Genomic DNA, 19,733 nt, shown 5'->3' on the forward strand with positions numbered 1-19,733 from the left:
GGGACTAAATATATATCCATATGGATCCTCACACGTTGTGCACATCCGATGAAATTGGTCCCATCTAGTGAAGTTAAAATGCATGAAAAAATCTAGTTTTTTGTTTTTGAATCTAATAAATAGAGAGAAAGTGCTCATAGCATGCCATCAAAATGACTTTTCTTAGAAGGACAAGGAGGAAGGTCCACCAACTTTATTAATATGCAGTTATTATAGAACTAGTACAATGCGCACGTGAAACTCTTGACGGGTGTATAATGTGAGAGCACAAACCCAATTGTCAATTTCCTCTCATTTCAATTGTTGCAATTGACCTATCAGCTAACAACAATGACCCTAGGTGAACAAACGGATTAGTTGTTTCCGTAAATTATAATATCATGTACAATTTATTCTCCAATGGGCTCCACTACTTTTTTGATATAATGTATAAGAACAAACTATTGATATACAAAGAAGGCTAAATTAGGAGTGACTATGAACCACTGGCTCCAATTAAATCACCTAATGATCACATGCTTTGTTTGCTCCATGGTCTTATGGGGACAGTGTATTTACATAGTGTCCTAACCTTGCTAATTGACAAGCCATCTAAGGACAAACTAAGTACTGCAACGGACCTAAAGAGAAAACTATAGGGGTATGTTTGGTTTGGGGGAAGATGGGCAATGGAGGGGTCCCCTTTCCATTTCAATTTTGGAAGGATATGGAAATTTCTCAATCTTCCAAAACTTAATGTTGACTCTCCTCTAGTATTTAAATTTCAATCTAATTTCGATTTCAGTCACGGATCAAATACGTTTGAGAATATAATTATTTTGACTTTTATTCTAATCTATTCTCATTCCATTCCGATTCGAATTCAGATTCCAATTATCAACCAAACGCATCTCAGATGTATTTACAAAATGCTGAAACTGAGAGCATTTATGGATCATTGGCTTCCACTAAAGTACAAAGTAGAACAGGATTCTCTAAGCAATAATAGCGCTCAATGATAGTGCTCCAACAATCTTCAAACAAATTAAATCTCTTTCACAGCAATAACATAGATGCCACATCTCTAAGATACCGCAACATCGCCTTCAAATATAATTAGGATGCCAACATCTAGGTTTCAATTTGTGATTTCTTCAAGGAGAGGACTGCCAACGAAGCTGATCCAACTCCGTTGGCACAAGGAGCATCCAAATTTCATCAGGATCAGGACTCCAAGTTTCTCTCTCTCTCTCTCTCTCTCTCTCTCTCTCTCTCTCTCTCTCTCTCTCATCCTCTCATCCAGTACTGGTCCGTAACTGGCGATATCATCAACTCCTTGACTAATTACTTGTTACAGCGGAGAAGATTTCTGTATTTCTGTACACCAACTTCCATCAATGGCCAAGATGGGATACCCCAGAGACACGAAGGTAAGAAAGAGACACCGACCCCTCCACCAGGCCTAGTCTTGGAGGAACCCATCCTGATCAAAAGCAATATATCCTCAAATGAGTCTGTCCCGAAGCCCACGTAGTGGAGGCTGCTGGTAGAAGAGTGGAAGCCCGAGGTCACATCGCCATGATCGGATGTAGAGCCCAATGGTGTCATTAGCTTGGACCCTTCGTAGGCTGCTGATAGCGTGACATACGCCGATGATGAGCTACCTGGGGACAGATTACTCAGCACCTCTTCATGACATTCTTGCTTATAAGAAGGGAAGGAAGAGGGCAGTGGGGCTTCTTGTCTATTATCAGTGGGATTTGATCTGAAGCTAATTAGACAAGACCCCTCGAGATAGGAAGGTGAGATGATATGGGGAAGCATGGCTGGCTCCCTGCATGTATGCTCCCCCATGTAAGTGATTATAAATTCATCATCCTCCGATCGCTGCACCTGTCTGATAGCCTTGCAACCTTGATCATACTTGTGGTGCATCTAAAGTAGGCCCTGCAAGATTAGTATTAATATAATTAGTTTCCTCAGCACAACGAAATTATATATTGAAAGAAAGCTAGCTAAGTCACTAATTGTTGGTGCAATTAAGTATATATTAGATGTCTAAAAGAGAATATAAGCAACTGAGATTTCCATTCATCATGACATATATATGCTTATGTTATAATAGTGGAAAAAAGGGAATTTGGTTTACAAGTTATTGTTAGGATTTATATTCTGGTTAACAAGTATGTCGACGGATGGTATTTTTTTTTGCCCCTTTGTTTGAGGGGAAAAGGAGGAAATAAAACTGACTCCTGAAATTATTAAATGAAGGTAAAGCCTTTGATGATTCAAAATAAAGAAAATCTAAATAGAGTTTCTGTGTGATGATTAATCACTTTGGCTCTTGAATAGGTTCAAATAAGGCTTTCATTAAGTAGTACTGCAAGGTAATAGTATATGAGCCTAAATATTTTGGTATTTGAATAGATGCTAGAGAAAGGTACCTCGGAAACTTGGAGCTTTGGATCTCCTTCTGTCCATATTTTCTCCATGTGTAGCCATCATCCAGCGTCTTGGATTTGACTATCCTCGATGAAGTTGGTTGCGACCTGCAAGCAAAAATAATACAAACAAGATCAGTCAAGAATTTAACAATATGTGCATATTTGCTGCAAGGCTTAAGAATAACTGAATAAGCTCATCAGCCATTTAATGCTCAAGCAAGAAAATATTTTTTCTATATAGCTTTTCAAAATTCTATCTGTAAATGAACAAGATAGCAAGGTTTTATTTGTCACCTTGGATCCTATGGCAATAATAGCAAGGTTACATTTGTCCCCTTTTGTTACAACAACTAAACTACCCCTAGCAATGAACTTGTAACAAAGTTTAACTTCAAAATCAGTAAGACTAAGAAAAGCATGATCACCTTCTCCGGCAGCCACCTCTCTTGTCTCCCACCGGACTTATTTTTTTCTTCCTACCACCAACTCCGATGATCGCCGGATTCTTAAGTGGCTGGCCGGAGTCCAACACAGAGAGTGATCTAGAGAATGAGTCCAAGACCTCCTTGAAGGCCTCGATCGCCGATTTCCCTAGTGTTGCCTCCTGCAGAAAGACCCCAAGCCGGGTGGCGGCTTCCCGCCCCTTGATCAGTTCCTCGATCGCCGCCTCCGTCGAGGGATTTCCCTGGCTAGGGGATGTCATTCCTTTGCTTCCTCCTCTTTTCCTCTTTGGCACCCTTGGAGCTTCTTATCTTGATCTAAGGCTTTGGTGTGAGTGGAAAAGGGGTAGAGATCTGTGAGCTATTTTTATATAGGGGCGAGGGGACCTTGAGTAGATGCATGAGGAAAAATAGAGGAGGGAAGTAACATGGAAGGAGACCAGGAGTACAAAGGAGCAGTCGTCATCTTCGTGACACAAGATGGGTGAGGTCATCGCTTCCGCTGGCTAGCCTGGAATCTTCGTTAAATATAGAATCAAGTGCCAAGTTGCATGTTCCCGCACCAATACGTTTGGAAAACGTAATAAAATCAAGCAAATGAAATGACGAGGGTAGCCTTTGCTTGGCTTGTGACTTGGCGGCCAAGCAAACTTTTCCATGCTCATGGTGCACGCGCCCAATGGTGCTCTGTATCTAGTCTAGGGTTGCTACGTCCAGACTGTTCTCATCTAAAGAAGGATTTTCCAGGGTACTCTTTAATATAATATTTTATAAAAAAGTAGGAGATATTTTTGGGGTTCATTTTGTGAGGGCATTTAGAAAATTTTCATTCTCAAGAGGTTAACAGCCGGTTAACAACGGATAAACAACTTTTTTTTATTTTTATATTTTTTTATAAAAAAATTTATTTTATTATTTTTTGATTTAAAAGAATCACCGGACTCGATGTGAATTATTATTACTACTACGAATATTTAGAACAATTACTAAACTCGTTGTGGATCACTTTAGCCACTACAATTATTTAGGAGGATCACCAAATTCGACGTGGATCATTTTGGCTACTACGAGTATTCAAGGCGATCATCAAACTCAACGTGGAATACTTGACCACTATAAGTATTCAGGCGGATCGTTAAACTCAATGCGGATCACTTTGACTACTGTGGATAGGGGCTAGATAGGGTTTACGAGCGAGATCCACCACATCAAAAATCCGAGTCGCATGCCAAAATTGTGGAGGCCATAACTTAGTCATACGATATTCGATCGAAATGATCTTTTTTTTTAAAAAAAAATGGGTATATTTTTGAGATCTATAACTTCGGGTCAATTTCTGCGAAGTTGAATCGAGTCAAAATTCTATTGTTTAAGCTCCGAAATAGATTTGTCAAACCAAAAGTTTTCTTCTTGGGTAAAACTTTGATCAAGCATAGTTCTCTATCTGATAAGAATTCGGTGGAGTGATAGAAGATATTGTTGATATAAAAGTTGAGATCGAGATTTTTAGCTTTTTTTTACTAGAGATATCTATTTAAGAAAAAAGAGTTTTACTATAATTAAGAAAAGGAATCCGACTCAAATTATGTTAAGGCGAATCTCACATTATAAATAGAGGCTATGTAGCTCATTTTTTTTAGCATCAATCAAAGAAAAGAAGACTTAAAGTTCTACTTTTGAGATTCCTCCATCTTGTTCTAATTTTTTTTTTGAGAGATTCGAGTTGAGCAGATTGAAGAAAATCTTTTTTCTCCATAATCGGATTATTTCTGAATGGGGCGGGGCAAAGCTGCCTCCACCTCCACTGTTCCGATCCTATTATCCTTGGTCATCACGTGTAAACTCGGCATCCTCCGTGAAGACACCCGCATCACTGTCGTTATGGACCGTCGCCATGGATGACCTAGGGGAGGCCCTCCTCCTCCTCTTTCTTCTACTCCTCCATGACGACACCCATATCTTCGTTGCCATGGATGACCTAGGGCATTCAATCAAACGACCAAGAATAGGGTAGAGGCAAAAGGACTAATTAACATATCCTTTGGAGTGCCGTAGAAAAACCCTCTTAAGAATACCACATCTTTTTTATCATGTACAATCAATGTCTCATTTTCGTCATTCTTTCTTATACATAATACCATATTAAAACCAACAAGACTATCTTCAATAGGAAAAATAATTTTTTATTATTATTTTGGATCTTGGATGAATGAGAGCCTGGTTGAATTGTTGATTGTAAAAATCATTGTCTATATGTCTATACGTGTATTTGAAAGATAAAATTTCCAATTGAACGATGCATTGTTTACCTAACACAATTTTGTTATCATCTGGGTTCAACATTGCTCTTGCCAGGAGCGTGGTTGTTGCATATCAATTCAGCGCCCCAATACTTTTCTTCCCTGTACAGCATCACCGGACATCAAAAAATCCTCCACGGGGCTTTTGCTTGTCTCCAAGGAGTGATTTTTGTGGGGCCCAAATCTAGCACCGAAACAAAGCCATGTTTTGTAATTAAAGAATTCCGCGGGAGATGACTAAGAAAACTGCAGCTTCCACGCCTCGTGCGTCCAGGTCGTTGTCAAGTTGCTCAAAGGTACCTCGCCACCTGGGTGAGCACTTCAATAGCATGCCAGGAATTTGAACCAATGAGGTGGTAAATAGAATATTTCCCTCTCATTGCACCGTGGTCACACCATATCATTAAAAAATTATAGCGACTATTGCCTTAGACTCCCTAAAATAGCACAAATTTATAAAAAAATTAGATGGATCAGTCCAAATTCAATGAATTCTCACCATCCCGAATAGTTTAAATAGAAAGAAGATAATATGACGAATGACTATGGTCTTTGATGCCATGTTAAAATCACTACTTATTTCAAAAATTTAAACTAATTAGATGAGATAGATTTATTTTTATATTTTATATTTTTTTACGGTCCTTCTTACATGGGCCGGACTATTTTTTAATGGTTGAGTCCAATATATGAAATTTTTAATAATAGAATTAAAAAGTATGGAGACAGAGTTCAAACTCAGGAATCTGTTTTAATACCATGTTAAAATTATTACTTGTCCTAAAAACTTAAATTAATAAAATAAAATAGATTTATTTATATATTTTTTATATTTTTTTGCATAGTGAATGATATCTCTAAATTTGCTCCGGAAGCTCCAATTAAATTAGTGAATAGTCATGGTGAAAATACTGGCATCTACGCGGAAGTGGTTCCGAGTCAATGATTGGGCGTTGTTACTCAGGAGTAAGGTTTGGATTAGTTAGGAGAAAGGTCTTTTCAGCTAATTTATCTCACTTTCTTATGGTATTAATATATTTCACCCATCGCTTCGATGCTTAAGCCTGAAACTACTAAAACTGCCTAAACACACAACCACATGAGTCAACACTAACTAGAGGAGGTAATTAAGTAAGTTCAGGTGGCAGAAGGTCTCCAGCTTGGTAATCCACATGATCATGTACGTGATCTTCCAGTGACATTAATTTCCCTCACAAGGAATTAGGATATAGAATTAACTAGGCAGCCCTCTGTTTTTACGTTGACAGATTTGCTACCATGCAATAAGATGTAGTCTCCTCCATTGAGAATCATCCCTCCTGAAGAAATTCCTTGAACAGCCTCTTTACCTTATCCAGAATATGAATAGAACAGCAGAATTAGACACCACAAAGACTGGAATAGAAGAGAGGGGCTGATTGAATGAGAATAGCCCTATCCTTTTTGGAGAGATAAGTCCACTTCCAAGTATACTGCTGAACTTATCAAACATGTCATCAGAATCAGCAGAATGTAGACTATCACTAGAGAGAGTCGCACCCTGACATGTTAAGGTATCAGATTTCACATGAACACTAATAATACTGCAGATCCTATGCTTAATCTTAGGAGTTTTCGGGCTAAAGTCGACATGGGACTTTAACTATCATATCATCCTTGATTATCAAAGTCATGTTGTCTCGCTTGTGCCACCAACTCAAATCATCTACAAATAGTAAATGCATGATCCTTGGCCCTCTGACTTTAGACCGGTAAACATGAAGATGATCATTGTCGACAACGTCATGAAAAGATCTTGACAACATACCAGAAAAGATTAAGATTAGATATAGTGACAAAGGACATCCCTATCTAACCCTAATATAAGATGTAAACCAAGGTGAAGGAGATTTTTATTAGTGAGGATAGAGAAAGAAGGATTCATAATACAACCCTCAATCCAATTAATGGACCTTCCATCCAAGACAAAATGGGTTAGTACTGTATGAAGATAACTAAAGGTGACCCTATCGTAGGTCCTTTTCATATTATTTACCTCAATAATGTGACGGAGTGTGGCCTAAGACCATTGTAACAGCATTATTTTGAACCCTAATTCGGGCACCCTTACAAGTTACAACTTAGGAAATTTTGATAAATAAGTCATCTTCAGTAAAATGCTGAGATTATACATTTTCAATGTCAATTCAGATGTTCAATTAAATCTATCTATTTTGATTCTTCTCACATGTATTCCATATGCCAATGCATATTCATACATCCCGGAACTGACCTCTGCTGACGCGACGAACCGACCAATAAACCACTTAGCCATCAGCTAACCATTCAAAACTTGATACATGGCCAACCCAGAAGGCGTGCAGAGAATTTTTTGTATTTCAAATTTTTTCTATAATGAGTAACAACTCAGCTATGATTGCTAACTATATCCCAACAAATGTGATACCTAAGCAAATCCAACGATCGAGAAGCACAGACAAGATACAAGGGCAAGACTAGCAGCAAGATTCATGAGCAAGATTCACAGGCAAGACTTGAGGTTTATGACCTTATCAACTAGCGTATAGCCCCTTAACTACTCGGTGACAGGCTCCAACCCTTGCCTATATATTGCATTCCTGTAGGCTCTCCAGATAAATTCTCTTTCGACTCTTTTGTGCCACCTCTCTGCCCCTCTTAGGCGTCCTCATGTTCTCAAAGAGTTGCGTCTGATTCAGGCACTGGAAAGTTCTCTGCCAGATACGCTCCGGTGAGTGGACTTCTTTGTTTTTATTGTTTCAACACGGAACCAGCATCGGAGCACCATCCAAAGCGTTCCTCCACCGTCCAACATCGACTCATGGGTGCTTAATATCAAGATCGCCGCTGGTCGAGCATAGTAGCCACTGGAACATCACCGTAGAGGCGTGCAGCGTTTTCATCCGATTTCTCTAATCTAAACGGCAAACGAGCTAAAATCTCCAACAATCTTTACCAACTTAGCATCTAGATCCAGCCAGTTTCCAGCAGCAACACATACCATTATTCAGTCAACCGAAGCCTAAACTGCTGATGGCCATTAAAGATTCTAGCACCATTTTGGAGAAAATTGAAAAGAGAAAAGTTGAGAGGAGAGGGGAGTAGGATAAAACGACGAGTTGCTCATCTGGTGAGTCCACTGAATTCGTGTTCCCAACGCTAGCATTTAGCAGTATCCAAAGTAGCGGTTTCCTCTTTCTCGCATTTACTCCCTCGCGATCCCACCTTCCTGGACTCCCAATCCAGCGGCATCTCGCACGCTTTAAATAGGACGGTGGCCCATTTTTTACGGGCATTTCTCTTTCTCGTATTTATTTCCTGCTGATTCCGACTCCATAGGCTCTCAATCCAGCGGCATCAAACACCCATTTTTATGAGAAGTTCTATGATCCGCACCGTTAATTTCTGGGATTTCGCGGGACAGTCAGTTCTATGATCCGAGTATATATATAATATATGTAATACGGATTCCTACATGAGTTGAGTTATAGGGTGTTTGATTTAGTCGGATCAAAAATTTAGCATGCCACATGTCAAGAGGTGATCGGTTTGAACGTTTGAAAGTTGGTATAAAATAGAAGAGGGTCAGCTGATTGAGGAAGCACCGTGTTCAATTATTTATTTAATTTAGAGGTGGCAATCGGATCTGGTCGGATCAGATATAGATTATGTCCAGATACGGTTTGGATAAAAAATCTGTTCCCTCAAATTTGACTTATTTATTAAATGGATTTAAAATTCAGATCTGAATATGATTATTTTGTTATTTTGTTAATTAGATAACCTAATCTGACCTAAAACAAATTGGATGGGGTTAAATGGATCAAATGGTTAGGCATTACCGTCTTAATTTATCTATTTTAAGGTAAATGAGGGAGCACCATAGTCGTACCAATCGGACTTTATCTGGACTTTGCCCATCTACTGAGTTAATTAAACTTAACGAGCTGAATTAACAAAACAGCCTGGACAATACTATGGGTGGAATTGTATGTTTCTTGGTGACATGAGAAAAGGGAAAACAACATCACAAATAGATTGGTCATAATCACTTAAAAACAAAAGAGAATATATAAGAAAGGAAGGAGAGATGCTAAATCCAAAATTTCCCATCTGTAGTAGATAGATTAGGCCCTAAGGTTCTGCCCTTCATATTGAATCTTAAGAGGAATGGGTTAGAAGACTTAGCTCAGAACGTTACTAAATAATACAAGAGGTAGTTACATGAAGTAATACAACGCTTCAAATGAATTCTTTATGCATGGTCGCCCACGACGCGGGGAGACCAGGAATAAAAGGCTCCATTGGGAATCAAAGTTAGAGTAAATTATAAAAATCCTTCAAAGATTAGGAGTAAATTACATTTACTATCAATAATTTGAAAAACCTATATTGCTTACCACTTCGAGGTTTATTTTATCCAGTACTTTAACTCATAACTTAAATATTAGTCGAATCATTAACTTTAAATAGGAACCAAATACCATGATAGAAAAAAAATTCAAAAATGACCAAAATAACTTTAAAAGACATAACAGCCATCCAAGAACATTAAAAAAAAAAGTGTGTATCCTCCTCTCTACTTTAGAGCAATTTTGGTTTTTTACATGAGATAAATAGTTTCATTGGCGTCGTTAATTTAACCGAGTGTAAGTATAGGTTTTATGAGCTATTAGATATAAGTGTAACAAATGTAAACCTCTGGGAAGTTTTGTAATTTACTCTACAAGTTACATCCAATACTTTTTATAAAAAAATATGGATGATAATACTTAACTTTTAAAAAAAAATCCTTTTACTTATTTATTTTTTGGAAGAAGATGCCATTAAATGTAATATTAAAGTAGATCCAAGACCATTAATCCACTGTGCTCTTGTAGCTCCTGAGGAATAAATTCAAGCATCCAACTCAAATGAGCCTTCACAGCATGCTGACTGAGGACACGTGGGAAACTTATTTTCTCACCTATCTGCCCTCTTGCTTTATGGCGAATGGGTTTTGTTTGCTCGATGGTGTTTTTCACCTGGGAGCCCCCACCTCCGAGTTTCCTTAAGGTCAATTTTGATGGCTCAGTCCAGGATGGAGGCAGGAGGGGAGGGGCCGGATTTGTCATCAGGGGCCCGGATTCCAGCACGGTGGCAGCAGGGGACTGTCAGATCTTCGACATCTCGGTCCCAGGGGCTGAGCTGCGAGTGGCTTGGATGGGATTGCGATATGCGCGATGTGTACTGCGGGCGAGTTCCATCCTCTTGGAGGAAGACTCGGCCATAATGATCAGCTGGGTCCAAAAGGGCCCTTCCAGCGATCGATGGAGGAGTTCATCCTTTGCTCCGTGGCATATGGTTGATGATGAGGAAGGGGGTGCTCTTTCAAGCTATGCATGTATATCGTGAGGCCAACGGAGCGGCAGACTGGGTGGCGGCGTATGTTGCGAGCCACTCAGGAGACACCCTATGAGTTGGTGAGGACTATTTACCTGGTACTTTCCGGGACCTTTCGTATGCAGATTCTTCTAGGTGTATTCGTACCGGTATAGTATGAAACACCCGCTTTAACAAAAAAAAAAAAAAAAGGGTTGTGTTTGCTAGAGATCATAATGTAATAGCTCTATATGCTATTGCTTTGGTCTTCCCATCATGCAATATTGTACCCTCTGTGAAGCTTCTGAATGCATGGAAGGGTCTAAAAATGGCTATACATTTGGTTAAATAGCATGATATCTTCGGCTTGATACCTTAGGCTCAATCCAGCCAACCTGAGCTGGGTAATTTTTGTGTCAAGCTAAGCTGAAAACAAGCCTTATTCATGGTCAACACAAATTCAGGTCCAGACCTAGACCAAAATATTTTGGGTCGAATACCTTTCAGGGCTATTTGGTTTTAACGGGAATCAGTATCAGCTATACATGTATTTGGATCTCGATTTTTGACTTGTTGGATGAAAAAAATCAGGTTTGGATGTTGAATATGAGTTCAGCACAATGCAAAAAGAAAAAGTAGAAAGTTGCACAATAAAACGTTCTCTGCTTACATTTATTTGTAAATTCTTTCCACGCCTTCTCACCGTTAATTATTCCCTCTCAGCTGCGAGCAAGACAATGATTCCCAAACTGCAACAAATGATATGCAGTTGAAAGGAGCTAAAAATGAGGTGATGCAATTCAAATTAGACCTCCAAAAAACTCCAAGAGTCATCACCGAATCCAAGTCCATCAAGATTCCATGGATCCATCAGCAAGTGCTTGTCAAAACCATCTGAATTTGGAGAGAAGCTCATGCCTGAAAGCATATCATCCCCTGCCGGGTCCAATGACTCGAGCGTTGTTAGATCCAGAGATGGGGGATCATTAGACGATGAGATAGCATCGAACTTTGCGCTTATTACATCATCTCCCATATGACCTTCACCTGTGGAGTTGAAGGATGAAAGCAAAGATTGGACTTGTTTGATCCCACTCCAGTCTGATCCAAAGCTAAGCATGCATGGCTCACTGGGAGAACAGTTTACTGGAAGTTGGGGAGTGGGCAAGCCTTTTTTGCACGCATGATGCCTGATGTAAGTGACTACATACATGGGCGGGTCATTACAGTCCTTTTGCTGCACTAGTTTAGCTGCCGGGCACCCTTGGTCGTCTCTATGAGTGCATCTATAGTAGCTTCTGCCAATCGTATGTACTAAGCTCATTCAGAAAGAGTTGGTGATTTTTATGAATGTTTTGATATTCAAGAATTGTTAATTCCACAGAGGTCAGAGGACAATTTTTTGGAAATTTTTTGAGAAAAGTTTTTGAAAACCTTTTACAATAATTTGATTAATTCATATTGCTTCTTCCAATGTCAAGTTTCAAGCAAAGTCCCTTTGATATCTAATTGGGAAAAAAAAAAGGAAACACAGCAAAATAAGACCGTGAAATATTCAGCATAAAATCATGAAGTGGCATAGAATATTCAATTCACAGAGACCATTATAATATATATATTTCTTTCAAGTATATTCTCTTGTGCACACTTTCTTTCATATAACTGAAAGCAAGCATGGCAAGTTACCAACATAAAGTATTCCACATAAAATTGTAAATGGCGCACATCTTCATGTTATGTTTAGGTTATGATTTTAATGACAGCCAATATTTGTACCCAAAAAAAAATTCCAAAGGAGAGTACAAAAATTTGAACTTCATAGCTGATTCGATTTTATGAAGCATTGTTGTTGTGTTCTCTAATTAAGTATATGGCATCTCTTCCGGCCATTTTAGAAGTGTCGAGGCACCAGGCATGCACCAAAATCCTACATTCTTTCTTTCCTTGTGATTCCAACTTGTTTTCTAGTAGCTTGATAGGAGGTATGGATATTAATGAAAGGAGGTATGGATATTAGTGAAAGGGATGATCACTATTTAAGTATAAACTTGGAGTCCCCAAATCAATTCCATTCTGAAAGTAATAATAATAATAATAATAATTTTTGGAATTCTAGACTTCATGTTTAACTTAAAGTGACCATGATGCGTAGCACCATTTTTCTTACGTGGAATATATTAATTCATTTCTCAAGCACTTATTATAACAACGTAGGACCTCATATAAAAAAGCTAGTTGAAAGGTATTATTTGGATTTTTTGATCTTGTATTAAGTACCAAGATCAACTCAGCGAATAACTAATGTAGGACTAAACACACATCCGCACGTATCCTCACACTTATACATGGGTCCGTGTTGTTCTGGTCATCATACTATTCCTCCTCTCCCTTCTGCAGATATTTTCTTTGAACATTTGATGACACCATTAAATTTGCATGTACATGGAAACAGAAAAGAATTCGATATAATAGAGAAAGTGATGCGAGATTTAACCTTGGAAAGTCTGAGCTTAGGATCTTTTTCTGCCCATATTTCCTCCACTCGTGGCCGTCATGATGGGGGGTAGATGTAAAAATTGTCCACGACTGCAGAGGCCTCCTGTTACGAGGCAGTAAAAAAAAACAATTTATAAATCCGAATTTTTATTTTAGTTGAATTCATTTAAACCAAAATCTCATGCTCTATTTTTTCGTTATAACGCTCCAAATTCTAAATCAAAACATAACGCAAGCCTACTTACTACCTAGCCGATTAACATCTTTCTGTTCCATGTAATAATGGAGAGATCCATGAAACATTTCATTAAGAAAATAGAACATAATTAGCCAATATTCTCCCTTCTCATACCTTCGACTATGAACTCCTTTAGCGTGAGGACTGGTCCTCACCTTCTCACCAGAAGCCTCGCTTCCTTGATTGCCAGAACAAACTGAGTCCTCCTCCATGGACGCCAGCTCTTGGATTGCTTCCGAGATGCCGGTAGGCTTTAGAAGTGACAGAGCCCTCGTAAAAGATTGCGATACCTCTTCCATGAGGCCATGGACCAGCTCTCTCCGGGGATCGACGCTAAGGAGGGAGTGAAGCCGGGCAGCGAGCTCGCGCCCTCGGACGACCTCTTGGATTGCGGCCTCGCGGTCGGATGTTGGCTTCTTCATCGATGGGGAAGCCATCTCCAAAGTCTTCCACCTTTCGTGGCTGAAGAGTTATTAATACCTTGAGAGTTGAGACGCGTCAAGCGAATAATAAGAACGTGACCGGGTACCTGCGTAGTTATTAATACCAAACGACATCATATTCTTCTTCTTTTTTTTTCTCTGACAGAACGACGGATGAATTAATTATTTAAAACAAGTGTAAATATATTCATAAAAATTTAAAAATAAAATATTAAAACAATAATGAAAAATATGTAGAAAAATTTTATAATATAAATTTAGTATGATTAGCTCGCCGTTGAAACTGCGATATTATTGGCCTCTCTATAAATCTCGTATAGTATTTTTAATATACATACTTATTATTTATTCTAGGGGTGATTTCCATTTCCCAGAGTAAAAATCGTTAGTCAAACATGACATCCCGGAATTCCTCTTCCTCAAGCTTCAGTTAATTAACGTGCACTACTATATGCTCATGAGAGCTTCATATCTCACTGGTTTTCATCTCGTTCTGTTTATTTCTTATCAACTTTCTTGACTTTTGCTCATCCATGCTCAAAGTTTAGGTCTCTCTTGCTATCTTTCTTTTTTTTTTTGTATTAAAAGTTTCTATTTTTTTGATGCATTAAAAAAGTTTCTAATTTGACTTATGATGAAAGCAAGAAAAATCTTGTCAACTTTCCTCTGTTTCTTTTTTTTTATAGAAAAAGCTGAAAACCTTGCGAAATACGTACACAGGTCATGACTATTTTCTGGCAGCATTTGAGGGAAAAAATTCCTCATAAGATATTAGGTGGAAGCAAATGCCTAGAACTTAAGTTTTAGGATGTTTATACAGCTTGAATATGTGGCATATATGTTCATATATAAGTTCTTTTTTCTCTAAAAAACGAAATTTGAAACAAAAGTGTTGCCCAAATAAAAAACAAGTTTGAGGTTTTTTTTTCTTTTGGCCTTTCCGCATCAGTTGGCAAGCTAATTATGTTGGTTGTGTTAGTTGCACTCGATTTTCTGCAGGAACACTTGCTCCGGAGTTCTCATCAGATCAATCAATTTGGTTTGCTACTATTAATTATTCCCATAATGGTGTCAAAGATAATCCTTAGGCAGTGATATTGGCTAAAGTGGAATCTTTGCAGCAAGCATTTTGTAGGCATGGCAAGCCTTTAATTAATTTATGGTGGACACGATGAGTCCACCAAATAGCTCACATCTCTTCTAGGAGTTTTCTAATCAGTTTTTTTAATGACAACTATTTCATGTAATCATATTTTTTTGGCTGAATAGAATTTCTTAAACACGTCAAGTTTGGCAGGTGGAAGGTGATGTTAGAAGGTGACATATTATTGGCTTCTAAGGACACGGAATGAGGTTAATTAAGAAGGTTCACATGAACACATGGTTGGACTAAGGTGGGAACAGCTGCCGAAGTCGCTTAAAATGACGCCAGAAACAGGAAGCCTGGTTGGATTTATGTAGGTTAGAAATTTGGTGATCAGTATAGAAAACTGATCGAGGATCCTAAAACTACGCGGCATTGTTGCCTCCGGCTTATTGACTGCCTTTTTTTTTAATATTGACTTTGATGACTAGACTTCTTACTAACCTAATACATAAAGAGGTAATTATTATTTTAGAAAGATGGTTGATCTTGTCTCCTCTTAGGTTTCAATTGAAAGGCATCTTCCGGATTTTTTTGATCAGGCTAACGGAGAAGTACTCAAAGTAATTAATAAGCCAGGTTACTGAGGCCAAGACTTGTGGAAGGAGGATGAGTGAGGTGGGTTTTGGAGTGGTATGTAGAAGAATAATTACATAAGGTCGATCATTATGATAGGCGTGAGGTGATGCATCATCTTGCAAAAGTGAAAAGTGTAAGCTTTTGTAGAATTATATCCAACAAAGAAACATCTTCCTTGTGTATACTAACTAATGTTTTATTAGCTTTTTATTTGGTCTAGTTTTAGCTTTCTTGAAGCATTGAAAAAACTCAGCAGAAAATCGTATATGCATTCAAGTTTACGTAATTTCATATCTTTAATTAGCTCCAATATGAGAAACAAAAATTTTAGCTAGCAAGGCGTTTTATTTGGAAAAAGATTATAAGATCTATATGGTATCATGAAGGTACTCAAAGGAACCCTAAAGTGAACAAAGTCTCCCTTTCTGGGTCACTTTTGAGCGAACACAGATCAACCGTTTATATTAGTTTGATATATAGATTAGAAAGATCCGTCGAACTCCCATATGATTATATCCATATTAGTACATTTAAATTGGGCTAATTAAATAAACGCAACAAATAATTATATTTTAGCCAGCGGCTAGTTATAGTATTCAAAGGATGAGACCAGGCACTGGACTTACCTCCAAAGATCCTCATTGCAATTGTGACCATCTTCCTTTCGCAATCCTTTTCTCACAAACTTCCTCGATCTGTTTACGTTTAGAACGAGGTATTACTGTGACTTGTTGAAGGTTTCAGGCAGGGCCTGGCCTTTTCCAGACTGAAGAAGCACAGATAAAACCATTTAAAGAGAGAGGAATAGCTCTTCCAAGTGAATTCGGACTGCCACAGCCCGCTGCTTAAAACCTGGCCATAAGGTTCCTTGTTGTGGGCCTTCCTTCTACTGTACTTAAGCACTTTTGAGTGCTGAGGTACGTACAAAGATTGGTGGTGCAGTGTGTTATCTCATAATTTGCTTATCACTTAATTGTTCTAGAAGTTGGCGACTCAAAAACTTAATTTAGATTGCCTATTTAAAGTAGATTGGCAATGTACGTAGTGGACAATCCAACTTTAAATGTCGATAAACTAAGACTAGTGCTGAGTCACTATGAAATTGTTTTCTGTGGTACATGTACTTATTAGATTTTTTTTTCTGAGAAAAGTAGGGGAGAACCCAATTGCTTTTTTCCTTGATAAGTTATCACCAAGCATTTTATATTGTTTTATTTAGCTAAAATTTTGTTTATGAGTACTCTATGTTAATTTCTACGGTTTGCTAGTTATAATTAACCTTATCTTAGTCTGAAGAAGGATGCTGGCTATATCCTAATTGCAACTGATAAAATCCTAATGTTAATATCACTACTGTCCAAACAATGCCCATAGCCTAAGGCCAAGCTCATAATTTAATGTAGGCAAATAGCTTGGCATCGCCGAGTCCAAACTTGAATATAGGATTGTTTTGCATGAAGGGCTAAAGAAAATGACATGAGTTACTATATTAACTATTGGGAGCATACTTCCATTATAGTCCAGTTGTTCAGTATACTCCGTTCTCGCCGGAGAAAGCCCATCTTAAATTCTCGTCAATGGAAAAAAATATTTTTTATTTAGCTTTTCTTTCTTTTTGTTTCCTTTTTTTTTACTTGAAAAATAGAAGTTATGTAATGTGTTGTTTAGCATCATTTTTCTTTTTCTATTTTCAAAAATAGAAAAGTAGAAATTTTTATTTCTATTTTATTTTAAATTTTTGAAATATAAATATATTTGGTAAATCTAATTATTTTAAAAGTAAAAATATGATGGTAGCAGACAAGACGTTGATAGTGGTAGCGGAGATAGCGGTAACTATAGTGGTAATGTTAACAGTGATGGTGGTAGCGGTGGTGTAGCATAGAGGATATGGTGAAAAAGAGATATGATGGAGATGGTAGAGGTGGTGGTGACAATTCTAGCAGTGGTGAAGACATCAGCAACAATGGCAAAAATGATGATCATATTGTTGCAATAGAGATGACAGTGGCAACGATAGTGATGATGGTGGCAGCAATGGCCGCATCTTACTTTTGAACATAATAAAATTAAGTATCTTACTTTTATTTTTTAGAAATAATAAAAATAATTTTAAAAAAACAAAGATAAGAATAATTGCATCAAAAAAATCTTTGTCTCGATTTTTTTAATTTTTTTAAAGTAGAAAAGAAATGGAAGCACATATGAAGCTTCATATGAGACACATTATTTAAACACACCATCATTATTCTTTCATAATTTCACATCTCATGCTCCTAAACCCACTCTATGCATGCAGCCTCTTGGTTGTGCCGTTCCTACTAGGATCTTGAAGTCATCCTCTTGCGTCGGACGGAAATTGAAACCAAGGTGCTTCTTCATTAGATATGCACCACCCATCAAGCCCAGTCATGCCCATTATCAAGTTCATATCATCAAATAACATAGGGGAGTGCATGCTGGCTAAATCAGTGAAGAGACGTTTCTCGGGCTCTTCCATCTTGAGGATTTCAGATTGCAAGGGTTGCTGAGGTTGGATATCCAGGGACTTGGATCCATTATCTAAAACTGAAGTTTCTGCGAGGCCAGAATCCATACCAACTTGAGATGTGATATCCAAATTTTTGCAAGTATGGGGCATCTGATAGGTGACGGTAAACTTTGGCGGGTTACCATCATCCTTTTGCTGCACTTGCTTAGTTGCTTGGCATCCTTGATCCTTTCTACGTAAACATTTGTAGTAGCTTCTGTGAATCAAGAAAGTTTTTGAGTTAGCTCCTTTGAACTTCTGAACCCCGGGATGTTGAAGTCATCGATTGATGCAAACAGGCCTTGACTCATTTATTTTAACATTGTATAATTAAGAAAACGCTACCTTTGATACTTAGATCCATAGATCTTTTTCTGCCCATATTTTCTCCACTGGTAGCCATCAGCCATCGGCATGGATGTAATAGTGGTCCATGATACAGTACACCTCCTGCATGCTTGATTAAAAATACCACATCAACTGCCATTCTTTTTATCAAAAGCAATCTTTTTCAACTCATGCCGCTTTAGGACGTGTTTGGAAAATCCAGCACGATGTCATGAAGTGGGCAGTATATTTGAGAAAAGCCCATATCAACTCGGTACCTCTCCACCCAAAACTTGTGGGAGGGAAAAAAAAAATCTTCTTCTTTTCCTGCAGACCTACAGGTTCGGAGATTGGGTTTAGGCTTAAGACTAGGATGGATCTTTAAAAAAATATAGGCTGTTTTGTAAGAAATCCAGCATAATCCTTTTGGATTTCCTAAATAGACCCTTACCATAAGGCAAATATAGTGCAAAAAATACCGAGAAAAGGTTATATGAACCTCAGGATGAATTAGGCGGCTAACGGAGGAACACCCTCCTTAGCCTCCTTTCATTTCCCAAAAAAAAAGGAAAAACAAGAGAACCTCAAGATGACTAGTCTTATCCAGTTTGTTTTCTCGTTTAACCAACTGATTGCATGAGTCTGAGGGTTATGATGCACCACCGATAATTTTTTTCTTGCTATATATATATACACACACACATAAGGCACTCCTAAAACTATAACCTTTTCTCAATAAACAGGTGAATTTCTCGCTCCAAGGAACTAGAATTAGAGAAAAATAAATAAATAAATAAATATATATATATATATATATATATATATATATATATATATATATATATATATATATATATATATATATATATATGGCCTGGTAATAACATTAAGGTGGATCATGTCAAGACGGGAAATGGAGTAGGATATGTAACATTGCTTCGTCAAACAAAGGTGATGAGTATATATATACAAAAAACATTACCTTCTGCGGCCTTGATCACCTCTGCTTTCCACCACCCGTTTTCTTTTCACCCCAGGCCCTTTTTTCCCACCACCGGAGGCAGGTAAGCTAGCTCCACCAGCCACGGCTTCCTTGCCTGGCTTCTCACCGGGCCCGAGGACCGAGAGAGCCAGAGTAAAAGACTTCAACACTTCTTCAAAGAGAACTCCAGCCCTCTCCACCTGCTCGTTAGCCGGATTCATCGGTGAAACCAGAGCTCTTAGCTGGCTTGTGAGCTCCCGCCCCCGGCTGAGCTCCTCTATCGCCATCGAATGGTTGAGGGTGGGCAATTTTTCTGCCTCAGGGTTTAACATCTTGTTTACCTTCAAGTCCAAATGACCATCGAGCAAATCAAATGGCTTCGTTCTTAGATCTCTAATTTTGTGTGGCTGTCTGGATCTATATGGACTTTAAGTGGAAGAGCTAGGGAAAGG

The 19,733-nt window shown here is 38.2% G+C and overlaps 2 protein-coding genes and 1 pseudogene across 3 annotated transcripts; all 3 read right to left on the reverse strand.

The window, feature by feature from the left end:
- Positions 1–821: 821 nt before the first annotated feature.
- LOC103702139 lies at positions 822–3,272 on the reverse strand (annotated as a pseudogene).
- Positions 3,273–11,142: 7,870 nt separating this feature from the next.
- Positions 11,143–13,735, reverse strand: LOC103702223 (WRKY DNA-binding transcription factor 70-like). 2 transcript variants are annotated; one of them, XM_017841584.2, is made up of 3 exons: positions 13,391–13,735; positions 13,037–13,141; positions 11,143–11,840 (listed from the first exon to the last, which is right to left on the reverse strand). In XM_017841584.2, exons 1-3 carry the CDS (start codon positions 13,711–13,713, stop codon positions 11,348–11,350), a joined length of 921 nt encoding a protein of 306 aa, XP_017697073.2. In that variant the 5' UTR covers positions 13,714–13,735; the 3' UTR covers positions 11,143–11,347. The 2 variants fall into 2 exon arrangements, with proteins under 2 accessions (XP_017697073.2, XP_038980285.1); XM_039124357.1 differs by having other exon boundaries at positions 11,461–11,589.
- A 3,863-nt stretch (positions 13,736–17,598) lies between these two features.
- LOC120110172 (probable WRKY transcription factor 70) lies at positions 17,599–19,733 on the reverse strand. The gene is made up of 3 exons (XM_039124358.1): positions 19,282–19,733; positions 18,318–18,422; positions 17,599–18,189 (listed from the first exon to the last, which is right to left on the reverse strand). Exons 1-3 carry the CDS (start codon positions 19,611–19,613, stop codon positions 17,778–17,780), a joined length of 849 nt encoding a protein of 282 aa, XP_038980286.1. The 5' UTR covers positions 19,614–19,733; the 3' UTR covers positions 17,599–17,777.

The sequence above is a fragment of the Phoenix dactylifera genome, chromosome 3 (assembly GCF_009389715.1).
Source record: "Phoenix dactylifera cultivar Barhee BC4 chromosome 3, palm_55x_up_171113_PBpolish2nd_filt_p, whole genome shotgun sequence".
Lineage (NCBI taxonomy): Eukaryota > Viridiplantae > Streptophyta > Magnoliopsida > Arecales > Arecaceae > Phoenix > Phoenix dactylifera.